Source organism: Brachyhypopomus gauderio, chromosome 1 (assembly GCF_052324685.1).
Source record: "Brachyhypopomus gauderio isolate BG-103 chromosome 1, BGAUD_0.2, whole genome shotgun sequence".
Lineage (NCBI taxonomy): Eukaryota > Metazoa > Chordata > Actinopteri > Gymnotiformes > Hypopomidae > Brachyhypopomus > Brachyhypopomus gauderio.
In genome coordinates, this window is record NC_135211.1 from 43483143 (window position 1) to 43503715 (window position 20573).

At 45.7% G+C, this 20573-nt stretch overlaps 2 protein-coding genes across 13 annotated transcripts in view; both read left to right on the forward strand.

Annotated features, from left to right (window-relative positions):
* The window catches only part of LOC143521749 (uncharacterized), a 33828-nt gene extending 32019 nt beyond the window's left edge, over positions 1-1809 (forward strand). The window contains exon 3 of the mRNA XM_077015050.1: positions 1592-1809. The gene's annotated coding sequence lies outside the window, so the exon portion shown is untranslated. The remainder of the gene's footprint in view (positions 1-1591) is intronic.
* The window catches only part of LOC143521674 (uncharacterized), a 74311-nt gene extending 55507 nt beyond the window's left edge, over positions 1-18804 (forward strand). For 2 of the 12 annotated variants that reach the window (XM_077014828.1, XM_077014837.1), the window contains exons 17-22: positions 3002-3424; positions 3742-4164; positions 4775-5197; positions 8090-8479; positions 13221-13301; positions 14310-15460. In XM_077014828.1, the coding sequence (XP_076870943.1) occupies positions 3002-3424; positions 3742-4164; positions 4775-5197; positions 8090-8479; positions 13221-13301; positions 14310-14811 (2242 nt within the window). In that variant the 3' untranslated portion in view covers positions 14812-15460. Of the gene's footprint in view, positions 1-3001; positions 3425-3741; positions 4165-4774; positions 5198-5702; positions 5857-8089; positions 8480-9796; positions 10493-10889; positions 13762-14309 lie in introns of those variants that run through there. The other 10 variants (XM_077014863.1, XM_077014845.1, XM_077014893.1 and 7 more) reach the window with 10 other exon arrangements.
* Positions 18805-20573: the final 1769 nt, after the last annotated feature.

Genomic DNA, 20573 nt, shown 5'->3' on the forward strand with positions numbered 1-20573 from the left:
CCAGTGGTCTGTAGGCTGGTATTGGCATAATGGTGAGGTGATCAGAAGCACCGAGGTGGGGGAGGGGGAAGGCTTTGTAGGCTCCTCTACTTGTGGTGAAGACCTGGTCAAGTGTGTTGTTACCACGGGTTGGAAAGTCTATGTGTTTATATAGACCAGAAAACACACTCTTAGGAACTGCGTGATTAAAATCTCCAGCCAGGATGAGAACAGCATCTGGGTGTGCTGTCTGTTGTTCACTGATGTGCCGGTACAGTTCATTTAGTGCCTCACTCCTGATGCTGTTGTTGGAGCTCGGAGGGAGATAGACCACAGCGATCAGCACGGCGGAGAAATCTCTCGGTAGATAGAACGGTCGGCACTTTATAACCATCAGTTCTACTTTGCAGACCACAACAGCGTTACGACACCAAGTATCGCTAATGTAAACACAGAGTCCGCCACCGCGGGTCTTACCGCCTGCAGCGAGAGCTCGGTACGCCCGATAGCATGTTAGCCACTCGAGCTGAACAGCGTGACCCGGGACGCTGTCGTTCAGCCAGGTTTCCGTGAACACATAAACACAACAGTCTTTCACGGACTTCTGAGCTGACTGAAGTAAGCGTATGTAGTCCAGTTTATTGTCCAAGGAGCGTATGTTGGCCAGAATCATGGTGGGCATAGCTGGTTTGTCTGGGCTAGCTGCTAGCCTCGCTTGGATACCTCCACGCTTGCCCCATCTCTGCCTCCTATCCCGCTGTTTGTGGCGCTTCCACGGTGGGCGAGATGCCACGGCGGAGGTGGTCGGTGGGGGTGCCAGTGACTTGAGCAAGCCACAGACTCGCAGCTCTTCGCGGAATTCTTGGTTGGATTCCAAAAATTCCAAAAATGAGTTTCTGTCTGTTTCAAGCAGAAACTCATGGTAGTATGTGCGTTCCGAGACATGAACGCACGAAAAGGACGTACAAAAACACTGCGAATCACGGGACAAAAAACACGAAAATGCAGATTCCTCGGGAGAGAGAGAAGCTGCTGCGTGTGCACGCACCGCCATTTTGATCATGAGATCTTGCCTTCATGACTAGACAAGACTACTGTAGCCAGTGGCGGCTGGTGCAAAAAAAATTGAGGGGGCGCAAAAAAATTAAAAACAAATAAAGCAGTCTTATTGCCCTTTATTTATTTGAACATGAATTTTGCCCTCCTTTCCTTCTGGCTTGCAAATTTGTCTATTACATTTTTGTTAAATTCAGTCATCTCTGTGACTAGTCTTTTCTCCATTGACAACATGGCCAATGCATTCAGTCTGTCCTGGGTCATTGAGTTTCTCAGAAAAGTCTTGATCTCATCTCCAGTCTTAAACTGGAGTGTGACAGTCTCTGAAAAGACTTCTTCTAGATTATTTTCTATAAACAGCTGGAATAGGCCCACAGCACCACAACAGGCATTGAACTCTTCCTTGCTGTAGATCAGACTAAGCTCTGTTTTCAGCATACCTTGATCAAGCACTGGACAACATTGATCCGGGCCAAGCTCCTTTATCCTTTTTTATTCAAGTGAACGCTGTGTGAGGATTTTTTTTGTAAAACGGAATTTTCTCTCATTTTGTAAGATATGCTGCTCCAGCCTGTAGCTATTCAACGTGAACCGAGTTAACGAACCGCAGATGACTGACACTACCAACAAGAGTGGGAGTGTCCGGGGGGCAGCTCTCTGAAAAATCTGAAACCAACCAATTAAACTGCTGCCTCAGATCACGTGCTTGGCAAAAGTTTACGCATCTACATTCACTTCCATTAGACCGGCGCCCCAACCAGGAAGTGTGCACAATGTAAGCAATTAAATACAATTATGTGTTTACTCTTTTAATAAATTCAAACATGGCTATATTAGACACACAGTGTGACTAAATAATTTCCTCACTATCACAGTTTAAAATGAATTCATTTTAATATCGGAACAATATTAAGGGGGTGGCGCTCCAGCGCCCCGTATTGACCAGCCGCCACTGACTGTAGCTGTCCTTGTTAGCTGGCATTCCCTCCTCCTCAGTCCATAAACTTCAGATGATACTAGACTGCTGTTCATCTACTCACACCTGCAGTCATGACCACATCACACCTGTTCTCCATCATCTTCACTCATGACCACATCACACCTGTCCTCCATTATCTTCACTCATGACCACATCACACCTGTCCTCCATTATCTTCACTCATGACCACATCACACCTGTTCTCCATCATCTCCACTCATGACCTCATCACACCTTTTCTCCAGCATCATCACTGGCTCCCAAGTTGGTTGGGGGGGAGCAAGTTTAAATTGTTGGGGGGGTGGCGAGTGTAAATGGTTAGCAGAGGGGAGGTGTAAATGGACACAAATTAAGTATTATATCACAATCGATCGCCAAGTATAAACGCCTCCGCCGAGCAGAGTGTTGAGGAGCGATTTCGATTGGAGGATTGTGCTCTATTTTTTATTATTTAATTTTTTTGCTGATGCTAGTCCAGCGTGCTGCATGCCAGTGATTATGCCTCGGCGTGCCAATGGTGGCACACGTGCCATAGGTTGCCGACCCCTGCTCTAAATAGTCTTGCACCTCCTTATCTTTCTAAACACCTTCACAACAAACTATTTCACTCTCATAGGTCTTCTGCCGGGCTTCTAAATGTCCTGTTATAATCACTTTTCCATCTTTTTCTTTGGCTTATTCTGCTTGTTTCTTTTTTGTTCAGCTTCAAAGAAAAACTAGGAATGCTGTAAGTGTAGGTCACTTGTGTTGTAAGTGTAGGTCACTAACACCTGGGGTGTTTACTGATACGATGGAGAGGCCAAAAGCATTGATGATATCTGAAATTATTGATATGGTTTGTCATGCATTGTTAACAAAGCACAGTGTTGTATTTTGTGTTATCCGTATAATAACTAAGTGGAAAGTGTCATTTAGCATATTTATTTTGGATTGTAAGCATCACACTTTTTTATCATTAATTGCCCTTTTTCAATTATTTATTTGTAGGGTCTCTTCTTGTATTGGCACCACCAACAGTGTCCGTATAATTCTGCATCTGTTCAGTACAGTAGCAGAATGTGAAGGATCAACAGAGGAGACACTGGATCTGTTAACATCAATGTGTACATACAGCTCTTTTCCTTATGGAGATGCTAACAGAAAACAGTCAGATTTCCTGCTGGATCTGTACTCACATGTGAGGGACTATGAGAATCAAAGAGACAGGAGTGTCCTTCCAACATTACAGCCAATTTACCAGTCAGCTCCTGCAGTCTGGAACATAGACCTCTCAAAGAGAAAGACCTCCCTCTTCCTAGAAGTGCTGAAACTCCAAAGAGTGAAGAAACCAGTAGAGCTGTGGGACTGGTCAGATGAAGAGAGTGAAGTGAGGAGTTTCCTTCAGTGTCTGCCCTACATCTCCCAGCTCAGGTAAATATTTGCACTAAATAAGCCATAATTTTGTAAAAATGTTGTAATTTGTACTTGCCTATCCACAAGGAATCATAATTGACAGTTACCATATTACCGGTAACTGTTTTATAGATCTGTAAAAAGAATATGGTAGAATGATGGTATGTTGACCCTGTACACAAACACACAATCATGTAGACTAGCTGGAGATTTACAAGGACTGTATGATACCTTAACTAAAGTGGAACTGTATCTGAACTTGACCTGTTTTTGACTGTAATCACTTTCCCGTCTTTTTCTTTGGCTTATTCTGAGTATTTTCCTTGTTTCTGTAGTTTTGTTCACTATCAAAGAAAACCTTGGTACAGGTGGAGCAAACGAATGAAAACATTCCTCCTGGATCTGTGTCTTCAAGCAGCACTTAGTCAAAGAGAGACTGTTCACACAACTGTAGAGGATCTGATTTCACAGTGTTTTGGTACACCTGGAGAAAAGTCAGATTTCCTGCTGGATCTGTACTCACATCTGAAGAACTGTGAGAATCAAAGAGACAGGAGTGTCCTTCCAGCATTACAGCAAGTTTACCAGTCAGCTCCTGCAGTCTGGAACATAGACCTCTCAAAGAGAAAGACCTCCCTCTTTCTAGAAGTGCTGAAACTCCAAACAGTGAAGAAACCAGTAGAGCTGAGAGGCTGGTCAAATGAAGAGAGTGAAGTGAAAAGTTTCCTTCAGTGTCTGCCCTACATCTCACAACTCAGGTAAACATTTGCACTATATAAACCATAATTTTAAATAGTTTTTCTAACCTATACTTGCCTGTCTACAACAAATCATAATTGACAGTCACAATATTAAGTGTTTTATAGAGAAGAATATGGTAGAATGATGGTATGACCCTATATACTAACACTTAATAATTAATTATGCAAATTCAGTAACTCTTACCGTTTATTCAAAACTTGTTTATTTTGCGTTCTTTCTCTTCTCCTAACTCTGCAACTGTTTTTGCATTCCTTACTGTTCGCTCCCGTTCTAACAAAGCAATGCTGCTCCAGGAGACTGTACTAGATAATTGTATTGATATTCTTTTCATAACCAAAACCTGACAACAAGCTGCAAATGTATATTCTTTAAATCAGTCTACCAACTTGAGGTGGTTAGAGGTGGTTGTCTAGCAGTGATCTTTAATAGCAGTGATCTTTGATGTTACGGAAGTGAGCATTACATCTCCTATTTACTTTGTATGTATCGCTGTTAAAATTTCAGGCTCAATTACTGTGACATTAGTGTATCTGAGCGTCACCTGTTTTTGTCTATTATCACTTTATCATCTTTTTCTTATTCTGAGTATTTTGCTTGTTTCTAAAGTTTTGTTCAGCATCAAAGAAAAACTTGGAACCGGTGGAGCAAACGAATGAAAACATTCCTCCTGGATCTGTGTCTTCAAGCAGCACTTAGTCAAAGAGAGACTGTTCACACAAGTGTAGAGGAACTGATTTCACAGTGTTTTGGTACACCTGGAGAAAAGTCAGATTTCCTGCTGGATCTGTACTCACATCTGAAGAACTGTGAGAATCAAAGAGACAGGAGTGTCCTTCCAGCATTTCAGCAAGTTTACCAGTCAGCTCCTGCAGTCTGGAACATAGACCTTTCAAAGAGAAAGACCTCCCTCTTTCTAGAAGTGCTGAAACTCCAAACAGTGAAGAAACCAGTAGTGCTGAGAGGATGGTCAAATGAAGAGAGTGAAGTGAGAAGTTTCCTTCAGTGTCTGCCCTACATCTCACAGTTCAGGTAAACATTTGCACTATATAAACCATAATTTTAAATAGTTTTTCTAATCTATACTTGCCTGTCAACAACAAATCATAATTGACAGTCACAATATTAAGTGTTTTATAGAGAAGAATATGGTAGAATGATGGTATGACCCTATATACTAACACACTTAATAATTAATTATGCAAATTCAGTAACTCTTACCTGTGACGCTCGAAATATGAGGCACTACGAACGTCGAACTGTGCAACACTTGACTTTTAATGTGAACAAATAAACACATGAAGCTCCGTGCGGAGTGCGAACAGAAAACACACCTCTCACACAGGCACGAAACTTTAGACAAAGACGAGCACAAGACACTGCGCGAACACACATTATATAGGTGATTAACACAGACCTTCGTGATCTCGAGACAAGGCACAGGTGCGACTACGAACACGCTCACAAACAACCCACACCCACGGAAGTACTAATATGGACATAACAGCACGCAGATGACATAATGACACGCCCACAGGTAAGGGTCCGGAGCTGTGACCGTGACAGAACCCTCCTCCAGGGGCTCGCTACTCCCGGAGCGTCCCGCGCAGCTGGAAAGCCCACAACCTACACCGACGGGCAGGCCTGGAGCCGCCGGGATTTCGAGCCTCCGAGAGCCGTCTCCCCCGATGGTGGGAACTGCCGCGAACAGCTCTAGAACACCCTCCCTGGGAAGACAGGGGAAAATACATTAAACACGGGCACGTGGACGATCACACACACTGGAACATTAAACACAAGGGGCACAAAAGGGAATAGGGGGTTAGGGATACATAACGGAATGGACAAACACACAGGCATGGGCAACCAGGAGATTGCTCTCCCTGCTTGCAGGAGAGCGGCCAGATGCGCCAACCCTCCCAGGGCTGCAAGCGGCACCGGAGGCGGGACCCCTCCGTTCTGCGGACCCAGTCCTTCCGCGCGCGCAGCGCTGCTGGGCGCTCCAGGAAACCACGCGCCCGCTGGCTCTGCTTTGGGTGCTTCCGGCTTCTTCCTGGGCGCTGGCGGGGGTTTTGCTCAACGCCGTTCACTGGCCGGGGCACGAGGTACCTCTGAGGGCAACCCGAAACACACCCTCGGGCCTCGGAACTCCTCTGCTCGCCGGGGTAGCACCTCCTCGCCCCCTGACGTCTCCATCCCCTCCTCCTCATCCTCTGATGCTCCTGGGCTTCGCGACATCGCCTCCTCCAAGGAGATGCAAGGCGAGCAGTCCATCTGGCTCGCCTCGGAGCCTGAACGCGCTTCATCTTCCGGTCTCTCCCCCTTCTCCGTACGCACGGTTGCTTCTGACCGCACAGAGGGGGAAGAGCCAGGCGCTTCCTCGCCCTCGCTGTTGGATTCGGCGAGGGGAGCACACACGGACGGCGGAGGGCTGACGTCGGGTTCCTCCTCGCTGTCATCTCGGATGGAATCTGAGCAGACGGACGGGGAAGGACTGACGTCGAGATCGTCTCCTCCGTAATACACCGTAGGTGCTGAGTAAACGGAGGGAGGGGGACTGACATCTGGATCGTCTCCTCCGTAATACAGGGTGGGCGCCGAGGAAGGGGGACTGATGTCTTCACCCTCGCCTTCTCCGTAGTGCGCGCCTGCTTCAGCACCTACGGAGGGCAGAGGGCTAGCTTCCTCGGTCGCGAGAGGAGCGGAGTGCTCGAACGGAGCAGCGTTGGCACCTCTCTCCGTCTCCTCCTCGGAGTCTTCGGACTGGAGGGGACTCTCCTCCTCCTCGGACTCCCCGCTCCCAAACTCGACCTCGGGGGGGGGACCCACTCACCTGTGCCAATATAGAACGGACCAGTCTCCTCCTGGTCTGCCGGGGGGAAGGTCCCTTCTGCAGGGTATGCCAGGGGCGGAGCTCCGTGCCTATCGCTCCTTACCCTGCTTGCGGCCAGTCGGAAGCACTCTGCATCCTCCTCGGTCTCGGCCGCCTGGGCTTTACGCAGCAGGCTCGCACAGATGGGGTCCTGCTGCATCACCTCCTCCGGGTCTGGTACCTCGTGGCGACGCGCAGGGGAAGAGGTGTGATGTCGTTTGGCCTTCTTCTTGCCCTTTTTGCGTGCCAACGTGTACCCTGGATTTGTAAGGCTCGTCTTTCTGTGACGCTCGAAATATGAGGCACTACGAACGTCGAACTGTGCAACACTTGACTTTTAATGTGAACAAATAAACACGTGAAGCTCCGTGCGGAGTGCGAACAGAAAACACACCTCTCACACAGGCACGAAACTTTAGACAAAGACGAGCACAAGACACTGCGCGAACACACATTATATAGGTGATTAACACAGACCCTCGTGATCTCGAGACAAGGCACAGGTGCGACTACGAACACGCTCACAAACAACCCACACCCACGGAAGTACTAATAAGGACATAACAGCACGCAGACGACATAATGACACGCCCACAGGGAAGGGTCCGGAGCTGTGACCGTGACATTACCATTTATTCAAAACTTGTTTATCTTGCGTTCTTTCTCTTCTCCTAACTCTGCAACTGTTTTTGCATTCCTTACTGTTCGCTCCCATTCTAACAAAGCAATGCTGCTCCAGGAGACTGTACTAGATAATCGTATTGATAATCTTTTCATAACCAAAACCTGACAACAAGCTGCAAATGTATATTCTTTAAATCAGTCTACCAACTTGAGGTGGTTAGAGGTGGTTGTCTAGCAGTGATCTTTAATAGCAGTGATCTTTGATGATACGGAAGTGAGCATTACATCTCCTATTTACTTTGTATGTATCGCTCTTAAAATTTCAGGCTCAATTACTGTGACATTAGTGTATCTGAGTGTCACCTGTTTTTGTCTATTATCACTTTTCCAACTTTTTCTTATTCTGAGTATTTTGCTTGTTTCTGAAGTTTTGTTCAGCATCAAAGAAAAACTTGGAACCAGTGGAGCAAACGAATGAAAACATTTCTCCTGGATCTGTGTCTTCAAGCAGCACTTAGTCAAAGAGAGACTGTTCACACAAGTGTAGAGGAACTGATTTCACAGTGTTTTGGTACACCTGGAGAAAAGTCAGATTTCCTGCTGCATCTGTACTCACGTAGGAAGGACTATGAGAATCAAAGAGACAGGAGTGCTCCTGCAGTCTGGAACATAGACCTCTCAAAGAGAAAGACCTTCCTCTTTCTAGAAGTGCTGAAACTCCAAATAGTGAAGAAACCAGTAGAGCTGAGAGACTGGTCAGATGGAAAGTGTGAAATGAGGACTTTCCTTCAGTGTCTGCCCTACACCTCACAGCTCAGGTGAGTGAGAAGCTTTTATACATACTACAGGTATAATGTTTAAAATTAGGGTTTATCCTTCAAGGTTGAGAGTTTGACCGCTGTCTTTGTTTTTGTGAGTTCATGTCTCTGTTTGATCTGCAGTTGGTGAAGGTTAGATGTGTGAATGAAATCTTGATTTGTAGTTGATGTGAATTTAAGCAATGATAAGGCTTACACATTCTTACAGGATTTGACAGATATCTTGTATTGATTATACTTTTGTAGTTCTGTACCATTTAATCCACCATAACAAAACAATGAAAAAAATACTCAGCTGTCTAGAATTGCATTTGTTGACTCAAATTGTAATTGTAGGTCCCTAATGCTGTAAGTGTATGTCTCTAATGCTGTAAGTGTAGGTCCCTAATGTTGTAAGTGTATGTCTCTAATGCTGTAAGTGTAGGTCCCTAATGCTGTAAGTGTATGTCTCTAATGCTGTAAGTGTAGGTCCCTAATGTTGTAAGTGTAGGTCCCTAATGCTGTAAGTGTAGATCACTAATGTTAAGTCTTAAATAGCGAATATGACTGAGCAGAGTCCATCACTGTCAAATACTCTAATCAGAGAAATCATTGCCAAGCAGAGGTTCAGTTCTCCATGCGGGAAAAGTGCATGGAGTACACTGAGTACAAGGAATACTAGGAAGAACTAAAACCTCATGGAAAAAAACGAACAGCAAAACAAACCAAGGACGTGTGAGAGAAATTATTGATTATTGACTAATCATCATTGATTAGATCATGTTTAGTTATTATAAGAGATCATTATGAACTTTATGATTTAGGACATGTCCATTCTGACTAAGCAGAAGGACTACAATAATGAAGTAGTGTGATTCAGTGTAACCATGTTTAGTTCATATTATGCATGTGTGCTACGTGACCCAGGTCAGGGAGAGGGTAAGAGCACTCTGTTAACTGGTAGTCACTAGGCTACTAGTCTTGGGTCATTTAGCTTCCTCTGTGTTGAACTGATACATCAGTTGCTTCCGCTAACTCTAGGGAAGTCCATATTAGGAGATACACACATGTGAGACAAAGTAGCCTGCTGGACGCCTATGTTTTGGAACATGCTGTGCTTAAGATAACCTGCTGTTAGAACTGCTGAATTGTGTTTAAGATTGTATATAAGCAGGGGGAGCGCCCCCCTGCCTTCAGAGTTGTCATGCTTGAATGAGACTCTCATGTCTGTGTCTGTCTGTGTCTGTCTTGTATCTGTCTTTGTCCTATTTATATATATTTATATTTTTGTAATAAATTAATCATTTAACCACGTCTGAGTCCTCATCCATTTATTAGAAAATTTCCACGACAATTTGGCGTCACGAACAGGATCGGCGAGAGGCACCCCGGAAAGGCGGTGACTGATCTTCGAGGACGCTCCCCGGGGGATGAGATCCCTGGCTGGGCTGGGCAAAGTGGGAACCCCACGAGAAAAGGGAAAGTACCTATCCAGGGAGTGATGTCACCGCCAGTCTCCGGTGGTGTTCTCCGCCCGATTTAACAAAAATTGCAGTAAGTGGAAATTCTGTTTCATTTTTAGTTTATAAAATTCTAGGAATTTTTTTGTTTTTAAGTGTTAGATATCCGCCAGTGTCCGCCCGCCGGATGATCTCTGTTTATACAATAGGGATATGGCATATCACCTACAGGGATACAGAGAGGTATCGCCTGAAAATATAAAGTCTATACGGTGGGGATACTGCGATATCGCCCACGCGGGATAGGACTTAGCCTAGCGCCCGTCAGTCTGGCCAGAGATCCAGCTGGGCAGAAGCGCACTGATTAGACGTAATACGGTGTTGGCTAGCTCCGGAGCGGCAGAGATATCCGATAGGGGCGGGTGGAACTGTTTGTTACGTTGGTATGCAGTAGCGGATCTAAATTTTGAGGACTTTTTCTGGCGTGTTTAATTGATTTGGGATTTTTATTTATTTTTTTTTGGACCCCTCACAAAAAAAAAAAAAAAAAAAGTGTGAAGGGTCATCTCTGGGATTGTCTAGAATTATGAGTAAACATAATTTGGGTAAAATTGGTAAAATACATAGTAAGAGTAAAGCATCAGAGGCTCCTAATATAATCATAATAATAATAAATATAAGTGTGATTTACCAAATGACCAGAGATTATTTAGAAGATGTAACTCGACATGTGAATTTTTGGGCTAAGCATTATGGGTTTGTTTCAAAGGGAACATTGAGTGTAGACTATCTGCGCCGACTAGTTGAGAGAGTGAAAACAGAGCCCAAGGGCGCAGATAGAAAAACACGAAAGTATTTTGTTAAACATAAAGCAGATATGGAAGAAAAAGCAAAATGTTGGCTTGAAGAAGCCGAGAAAAGGCAAGCACGACAGGTAGGGATTAAAAAGTGTACTAACAAAAGTCTCTCAGTGTGTTGTTGTAGCCGACCAGACCTCGACGCTGCCCCGTCGAGATCTGCGCCAGCCATCCCGGCTCAGCAACTGCACCAACTGCAAGATGCACCCACAGCCGCTACCTCTGCCTCCCCCACCTCCACCACCAGTTCACCCACAGCCGCTACCCCTGCCTCCCCCACCTCCACCACCAGTTCACCCACAGCCGCTACTCCTGCCTCCCCCACCTCCACCACCAGTTCACCCACAGCCGCTACCCCTGCCTCCCCCACCTCCACCGCCAGTTCCAGCACCACCAGCTCTGGCGCCACCACAACAGCAAACTCTGTCTGCCACACTTGCACTGCGAGCTCCAGTGCCATCAGTTCTGGTATCACAACCACAACCTCTGCCTCCTTCACTCCCACCAGCCCAACAGCTGCCGCTGCACCCAGGGCTGCTAGTCCCGTATGATGACGTCCGCCAGGCGATGGAATGTGCCAGCCAGGCGATGGAATGCGCCAGCCGGACGATGGGAAGCGCCACCTCCCCAACGCCACCAGCACCCCCGCCGCCCGCAGCCACCACCACCCCCGCCGCCAGCTTCACCCGTGGCAGCACACACAAGTAGCCGTGCCACAGAAAGAAAGGGTCAGGTGTTGCTTGAACTGACCACCCCAGGGTGCGCAACAACCTTTCCAATGGTCAAGGTTGCAGGCCCTGAAGGAGACATCATGGTCCAGGAGATCACTGGACAGGAGATGACATCATGAAGGCGGCGGTGGGCCTGGGTAAACCGACAGAGATGGGAGGTAAGCGTTTCGGCGAAGAACTAACAGATTTTGTTCAGTCTTGTCATCCAGAACAGCAGCTGGACAGGAGGATCCAAACAGGCCCTACAGAGAGATTGTAGGTCACCTGGTCGCAAGGCTGGAAGCTGCACACCCAGCCACTATCAACACGTCCAAAATAGCTGCATGTAAACAAGAAGACGGAGAACCTGTCAGCGACTTCCTCGTGAGACTGACCAGAGTTCACACCGACCACAGCGGTCTTGTAGCACAAGCACAACGAGCGGAGGCCGGCGGAGGCCAGCCCATGGGAAGCCCACCTGAGAAACAGCTTCCTGGTAAGCATGAGAAAAGACATCAGTGACCTCATCAGAGCCCAGTGCATCAGGTACAACAACGCCACCCTGAAAACCATGGAAGATCATGCCAAGCATCACGAGGCACAGCTGGCATGGAGAGTGAACAAGAAAATCCAGAAGCAAGCTGAGACCATGTTGCAGAGAACTCACAGAGAACGCAGGAGGGGCCGCGTCAGAGGCAGAGGAAGAAGACGAGGTGGATGGAGACGAGAGAATTACCCCAGAGGAGAGGTGGTGAATGTTACAACTGTGGAAAACTAGGACACTTTGCAAGAGATTGTCCTGAAAATGAAGAAAATGCTGAGCAGAGAAACAGAACTTTCAGAGATTGACGGGCAGCGGAGAGGCTGGACGGTACAGGACCACTGGAAGACGACAAAAGGAAAGTAACTGGTTTAAATTCTCATTTAAATTATCAATGCTTGCAGAAGATTAGTGTAGGGCCACAGGGCCTGCCTAAAATAACACTGACTGTAAACTGCACTAAAATAAAAGTTTTTGGTTTATAGTGGTGCCACCCATTCAAAGAAAGAAAAAAAAAAGCCTCTCCGATGTAAATGAAATAATACATTTGAACATGAATTTTTAATTTTAACTGCTAAATGTATGTTATGGGTTGTGACTTAATGTGTAAATTGGGCCTGGGTAGCAGGCCTGAGGGGTTGTTTGTGCAGTGGGAGTTAGCTGTGTTGCGGTTCAGTTATCAGCAGGAGTTCCACTGTATGCTTATGAGCTGCAGAGTGCAGGAGGAGAGTGTTGGGAACACTTCATGTGTGAAGTGTGTAGTTTGTTGCCAGGTGATTTGATGTTGAGACCGTAGGGGTCACTGCACTGCACGCTGCATGTGAGTGAGGGCCCCGATAGAGGTTTTGAGGATAAATTTGATGTTGGAAAACATGATTGCTTGGTTGTCACTGCTATTGTGTGGGATTGCGTGTGGGCTGCGGCAATGGTGCAAACCACATTAGAACAGGAAGACCTGTTCTCATTTCCTCGATCTAAACCACACGTGTCACTAGCAAACGTGTGCGAGGAGCCACAATGGCAGGACATCGGTGAATGGATGACAGAGATGTCTGACATTACCAAATGGGAGAGAGTTCTTGGCAGGAACACCATGTTTAGCCCTAGCAGGAGGGCGTGAATGCAGCCGGCGCCTTGCTGGCTCCCCTGCAGGTGGGGAGTGGAACTGATTAACCCCCTTGGTATTTTTTTTAGCCGCCTCCCTTACCCTCTCAGAGAAAAAAAAATGAGAGGAAGAGGAACTCAGAACTGTTCCTGCAGCATTATGGGCACAAGGTAAGAGCGATGTTGGGGCTCATGCAGGGGGTGTGAGCCCATACACATCACCCCAAAATCTGACTATAGGCCAAAACAACATCAATACCCTTTGAAGCCTGAGGCGCTCAAAGGAAATAAGGCCAGGTTTTCCAATCACTTAGGCAAGCTGGAGTGATCGTACTGTGCCCTAACTCACCCGTGCGCACTCCAATTTTTCCAGTTAAGAAAACAGGGCGGGAAGAATGGCGATTTGTGCAGGATTTGTTGGCTGTCAATGCAGCAGTACACGTTAGAGCCCCAAAAGTGCCAAATCCTCACAATATTCTTTCCCAGATTCCCCCAGATAGCCAGTGGTTCAGTGTAGTGGCCCTAGCAAATGCATTTTCAGTGCATCCAGATAGCCAGTACTGGTTTGCATTTTCCTTTGAAGTAAAAAAAAAAACATACACATCACCCACCATTTACAATGCAGCGCTGCGAGACAGTCTGGCCTCTCTGAAACTTCCAGAGGGCATTGCACTGTTGCACTACGTAGATGTTCTGATACTCTGTGTAAACACATGAGAAGCATGCAAAGAGAGCCACAGTGGCATTGCTACATCACCTAGCAAGGGAAGGCCACAAGGTTCCTAAGCAAAATTGCAATATTGCTGAAAAAAGTGCACTTCCTGGGTCATGACGTAGTATGTATTGAAACTCTGACACAACAAACAGATAAAAATAACATTTGTTAAAGAGAATAAGCCCGTTTGAACAAATGAGTCTTAAGAACAGTTTTGAATTCTGAAATAAAAGTTCAGAATTGATGTGTGTGTTCAGTGTTCGTATGTGTGTGGGGAGTGTTGACGTTAAAGGACCAGTGTTTTGACTCAAGCCCACAGTGACAGACAGAGGCCAGTAGCCTACTTTTCAGGAAAACTAGACCCCGGGGCAGCCGGGGTGCGGGCACTGGTAGCATTCAGAGATATAGTGGGGTACGCTCAACTCGCACTTCGGGTCAAACATGCTGTTTTTTGAATTTTACAGGACCAGAGGAAAAAAAAGCACATTTATCCACACAGAGGGTTTGGAAACGATATCACTCCTGCCACATTATTCTGCTCAAGCAGCTGAGCTCACCATTCCTTACCAGCTCAAGGTCAAAGATAAAGCACCAACTGATCTCACAACTACAATCATCAAATGTGCCGCACACACCAGAACAGGCGACACAGTAGCAAAAGGCAATGCCTTCACAGACTCCACAGCCCAAAACACAGTTTTGCAGGCTCCAAACACACAAATGATGCTAACGGATCACAGTAACAGAGAAGACACACCCTTAACAACCAGAGCAATACAAACACAAGCCACAATGAAAGACAAACAGAGATGGGCAAAAGGGGGGGTGCAAAACAATGAGGGGAGTCTGGACACACACACGGAGACAGGTAAGACGTGTGTCCCTACAGCCTACATGAGAGGACTGATTGAAATTGCTCATAGTAGGAGTCACAATGAGCAAAGGGGGGATAGTGGCATGCACTAGCATGCACTAAGAATAACCACACTCACCCAAAACCCACACGAACCCTTTCAACACTGGCAAATTGATCTTGTTGAACTAACACCTGCTGAAATACAGGCTTGTGTGTATGTATGTCTAGCAAATGGACGGAGGCCTTCCCCACCACAAAGCAGAATTCAGATACGGTGGCAAAGATGCTACTAAGGCAAATAATCCCACGATGGGGGTTACCCAGGAGCAGTGCAGAGAGCCAATGGCACAATTAAGGGGGGGCTTTCTAAACTAACTCAGGAAACAGGATTGAAATGTCTGCCTCTGGTTTTGTGGCAGAGCAGCACTCTGCCCCAAGCTCGCACAGGCTTATCAGCCTTTGAGATTGTGTTTGGAAGGCCTCCAAACATGGGAGTAGTGCCGCCGGAATGGGACACACACACACACACACACACACACTCACACTCACACTCACACACACGTTGAGCCATTAATATGTTATCCTGCACAAGTTTGTCTCTATTTTGTCTGAGCAGGTCAAAGCTGTCAGAGGTGTCAGAGAATCCATTGCACGAGTTCCAGCCGGGAGACTGGGTGCTGATCAGAGATCCACGTGCTGCTAACAACCAACACAGCTGTGAAGACCAGCGGCCGAGCCACGTGGACACACCACACCCACTGCAAAAGAGCTCCAAAGCAGCCGCCAGAATGAATGTTATGCTGTTGTTTTTTACATGATGCTTTTCTCAACAGGAGGGGCAACTGTCATCTCCCCCACACCGGAGGAGAGGTGTGAGGGAAAGAAAGCATGTGTAATGTCCAATGTCACTGCTACTGCAGTGAAACCAAACCAGCCCTGTCTGGTTTGCCATCCTTTCCACATGCCGTGAACACCAACACCAATCACTTTTGAAATGGCTACAATGTTAATTAACAGACCCATATGCGAGATTGATAGGTTAACAGGTCAATTCTACAACATGTCTCACGCTATCATTCACAGTGGTAAGGTTCCTGATTGGGTAGGTGATGATGTTGCAAGTATGGATCATAGGAAATAACAACCGCGACTCGAATGACCAGGTGTCACGAGCCGGCATTCGCAACATGACATTTGACACCGCCCCTGTTGAGGGAGAGTGGTGTCTATGCTCAGAGGAGGCCTTGAAGGCCATCTTTGGATAGAGCACACCAAGTGCCAGGTTGATCTGGTAGCAACAGCCAGAGATGAATCAACATGCACCATTAGACTAAATAACTCCTCTGCAAAATGGAGTTTCACCTCCTGTCATGGCATCGTGAACCCAGTAACAGATTGGGTGACGATGTGGGCATGCAGAGAGAAAACCTACTCTGCTCTACCTGAGAGATCATACAACGGGCAGGCATGAAAATCTGTCACCTTTCGGCGAAATTCGCCGTTTTGAAGTTGAAAAGGGTGACCTGCGTGAATCGTGTAGATCCGAGGAGTTTTTTGTTTGGGGGGGGGGGGGGGGGGGGGGGGGGGTCGGGAGATTATATGTATATATTTTAATTATCATATTGACTTAATAAGCAAACAGAGCACTTCCGAAATCGGCAATTTCAATGACACAGTGGCCAGCAGTTTCCGCCCGAACCATCATAGAGGCCAAATAGCGTTTCAATCATACGAACGTTCTTCATTCATGTTATTCATTTACTGCTAATGAGAAGCAGGACCTAGTGCTACACCGGGGGACAAGTCAGAAGAGCGTACATTTACCAGATCGTACATTTACCACTACATTTACCAGATCGTACATTTCCCAGTGGATTTAATTGGGTTATTAATGGTTTCAATCGTTTTCATATTTTGCGGTAAAACAAAGTTACTGCCGTTCGCTACAGCGTTGAACACAGTCAGAGCCACAAGCTCTTGTGATAAATAGGTAGATAGATAAGCCTATTAAGTTCGCGTCAAACCCGTGTAGTTAACGGTGACATAAAATAAGAAACGAGATTTTTTTTCTAGTGTCTGTAGTTGTAACTGGTGAATCCAGGGACGGGTGAGGATAACATTCGCGCCAGGGCTGAAAAGGTTGAAGATGAAGTTGTAAACACTTGTCGTTTGAGTCTACCCTGTGCTTTAGCCCACGTTAGAAAATAAAAACACGTGAACCCTGGTATTTTTACACTCATTTTCGCTGCTGATGTATTTATTGGTTCATTAAGACGTAATGGTTTTGACTGAGCCATCTGGAATGGCGAAAGCAGCTTCTCGCGTTTAAGGATCTGGCTCCATACATTGAATCCATTGACAAGACAGTCAAAATGTTTTAATGTTTTTAATGTATTTTACGATATTTTACGGAGCCCGTAAGGTGACATCATGTAAAAAAAAATAATAACGCGTGGCCACGACTTACTAACGCGTGGGAACGGTCGCCTTTCACACGCGGCAACAAAGTTGATTTTTTCACAGCAAAGCAAGCAGATACCAGGGATGTTCGCGAACTGACTGCCCAAGGAAGGTAAACCTGGCTTTATATAAAGTAATACTTAATAATCTTGTTCGCACGCGTTAGTAAGTCGTTCGCACGCGTTATAATTTTTTTTACATGTATCACCTGTCGCTGTATCCCCGTACACCAGCAGCCACCCCCCCCCCCCCCCCCCCCCCCCCCCCCCGCCGCCGTATACCCATGACGTCACATGTCAACGCCCCGTCGCCGTATCCCCATGACGTCACATGCCCCGCCCCCCGGTCTTCTCACCTTTTTAACCCCTGACCCATTTTCATGCCTGAACGGGGGTCACTGTTCCTCGGAGGAGGAACTGCAGCAACAATGAATAAGATCAATGGACTTGAATGGCAAGTTCTGACTTTGGCTTCTCGTACTGAGACTGCCCTGGACCTATTAAACAAGAAGTGAAAGAAATTAGACAAGTATAGGTCCAGAATAGACTAGCTTTAGACCTCCTCCTCACAAAAGAAGGAGATGTGTGTAAGAAAATCAATGTTTCATGTTGTTTCAGCATTCCAGATTACTATGATAATATTACTGATTTAATTGATCACATGAAGGCCGAGGTTCAAGAACCTGGTTTGGGTGGATCACTTCATGGCTAGGCCCATGGGGACATTGGATGCTGACTATGATTTTACCAATTGTAATAATCATTTAGCTGTTGTTGTGTTTGCTGCCTTGTATTTTGTCTTGCTGTTCGTCGTGGCTTACTGGCCTTATGCGTCAGCATTTTCAGATGGCCTTGCACGACGACTTAAAGGAGCCTGAGATAGCAGACTCCTTGGGACGTCTGTTTAAGAAAGACGTCTGGGACGACCTGGCGACTGGCTGGGTTGTGCCCGATGGCCCTGAGCAGCTTAACTGACTCTAGAGCCTGACTTAAGTTGACGATTTATGATAGACTTAATGATTTATTCTCTCCTTTTTAATGATTACACAGAATCAAAGGGGGGAAGTGTGAGAGAAATTATTGATTATTGACTAATCATCATTGATTAGATCATGTTTAGTTATTATAAGAGATCATTATGAACTTTATGATTTAGGACATGTCCATTCTGACTAAGCAGAAGGACTACAATAATGAAGTAGTGTGATTCAGTGTAACCATGTTTAGTTCATATTATGCATGTGTGCTACGTGACCCAGGTCAGGGAGAGGGTAAGAGCACTCTGTTAACTGGTAGTCACTAGGCTACTAGTCTTGGGTCATTTAGCTTCCTCTGTGTTGAACTGATACATCAGTTGCTTCCGCTAACTCTAGGGAAGTCCATATTAGGAGATACACACATGTGAGACAAAGTAGCCTGCTGGACGCCTATGTTTTGGAACATGCTGTGCTTAAGATAACCTGCTGTTAGAACTGCTGAATTGTGTTTAAGATTGTATATAAGCAGGGGGAGCGCCCCCCTGCCTTCAGAGTTGTCATGCTTGAATGAGACTCTCATGTCTGTGTCTGTCTGTGTCTGTCTTGTATCTGTCTTTGTCCTATTTATATATATTTATATTTTTGTAATAAATTAATCATTTAACCACGTCTGAGTCCTCATCCATTTATTAGAAAATTTCCACGACAGACGCTAGGGGAAGTAGACAGAGAAATAACTCTGAATAGATATTCGGACGTAGTGGCGAGTCACCAAATGAACGCAACACGTTAACGACAGAGACTAGCTGAACATTAGCAGCAACAACTACAAACAACTCAGCAGTGATGAATTACAACTAAATAGGGAAACAGACAGCTGCAGCTCATCACCGCTGATTGCATTGACAAGAATTAACTCGCGAGTTACCCCCGGCGGTGGCAGAAGGAGCCACCCTGGAGCCCTGACACTCCATGATCTGTCCAAAGAAAAAGACAGATGAAGAAAACAATGATAATTCTGGTCATTGTGTCTGTGACTAGATTTGACTCCGTTATTACAGTTGTATTAATTGTACATGTTGTACTTCTGAAGATTCTGTGTTCAACACTGGTTACTCACACACACACACACGCACACACGCATACACATGCAGTGTCTGCCCTACATCTACCAGCTCAGGTGACTCATGTGTCATGTGTAAAGTGATTTTTCCTTCAAGGTTGTGAATTTGACTATTTGTCTGTGGGGGTTGGTGTCTCACTGTGAGTGATCATTGCTCAAATTCATACCAAATACAAATCAAGATTTCATTCACTCATCTAACCTTCACCATCTACTGATAGCTTGTGTTGGTTATAGGTGGCATTTTGTAGTTCTGTACCATTTAAACCAACCTTAAAAAATAACTACACAATTGAGCTGTCCAGAACAATGTATTTGTTGGCTTATCTAATTGAAATCAGAAAAGATTGTGTACATAATTTGCATGCTTAACTGTTTGGTAGCGTAACCCTCAGTGAAGCTTGTGGTGAACCTTGACATTAGCTCAACATAACTCATATTTTCATATGAAGAAAAATGTTACAAATTGACAATGTGTAATATTGTAGACTCAGAAATACAATTCATTAGCAGGTACTGTACAGTCATGGCCAAAAGTTTTGAGAATGACACAATTATATTTTCACATGATCTGCTGCCCTCTGGTTTTTATGTGTGTTAGTGTGTATATATTTGAGCAATGATCAGACAGCTTGTGTTGGTTATGCTTTTGTAACTGTACCATTAAACCAGCCTTAAAAATATTCTGCTGTCTACAAGTACATGTTGACTTTAATTGAATAAGAAACAAAATTGGACTTCCGATTTCGAACGGTATGGCGTAAGTCGCAGAACTCGCGGGCTCCGCATAGCACAATTACGAATAAATAATTTTCGTACTCACAAATCGATTATTTTTTATGCCAGACGTCTTTTTCAACTTTGTTTTACTCTCTACGACACGTATTTTCGCTAACATGCCACCAAAAGGCACTAAAACTCCGGCTTCTTCACAACCTCTTATCGGCCCAGCGCTAGCCGCTTCCTCGTCGACCGCTGTTTCGCCTCCCCGCGGTGGGCCTGCTACTCCGAACTTAGCCAAAGAGCTAGCTGCCATGAAGTCTGAAATTATTCAGTCCGTGTCCTCGGAGGTTACGCGTGCTCTTACGGCCGCTCTTACAGCCGAGTTTCACACTATATCTAAGGAATACTATTCCAGGATCCAGGTGGAACTGCAAGAGATGAGATCAGAACTGCTTCGAGACAATGCTTCACTCAGGGCCGAGCTCGGCTCAGTTAAGGGCACTGTTACTGAGGTCGAGACATCTCTATCAGGACTTTCGGACGAGATGGTGGATCTCAGGGCTAAAGTTGAGTCTCTAATGGGAGATTTG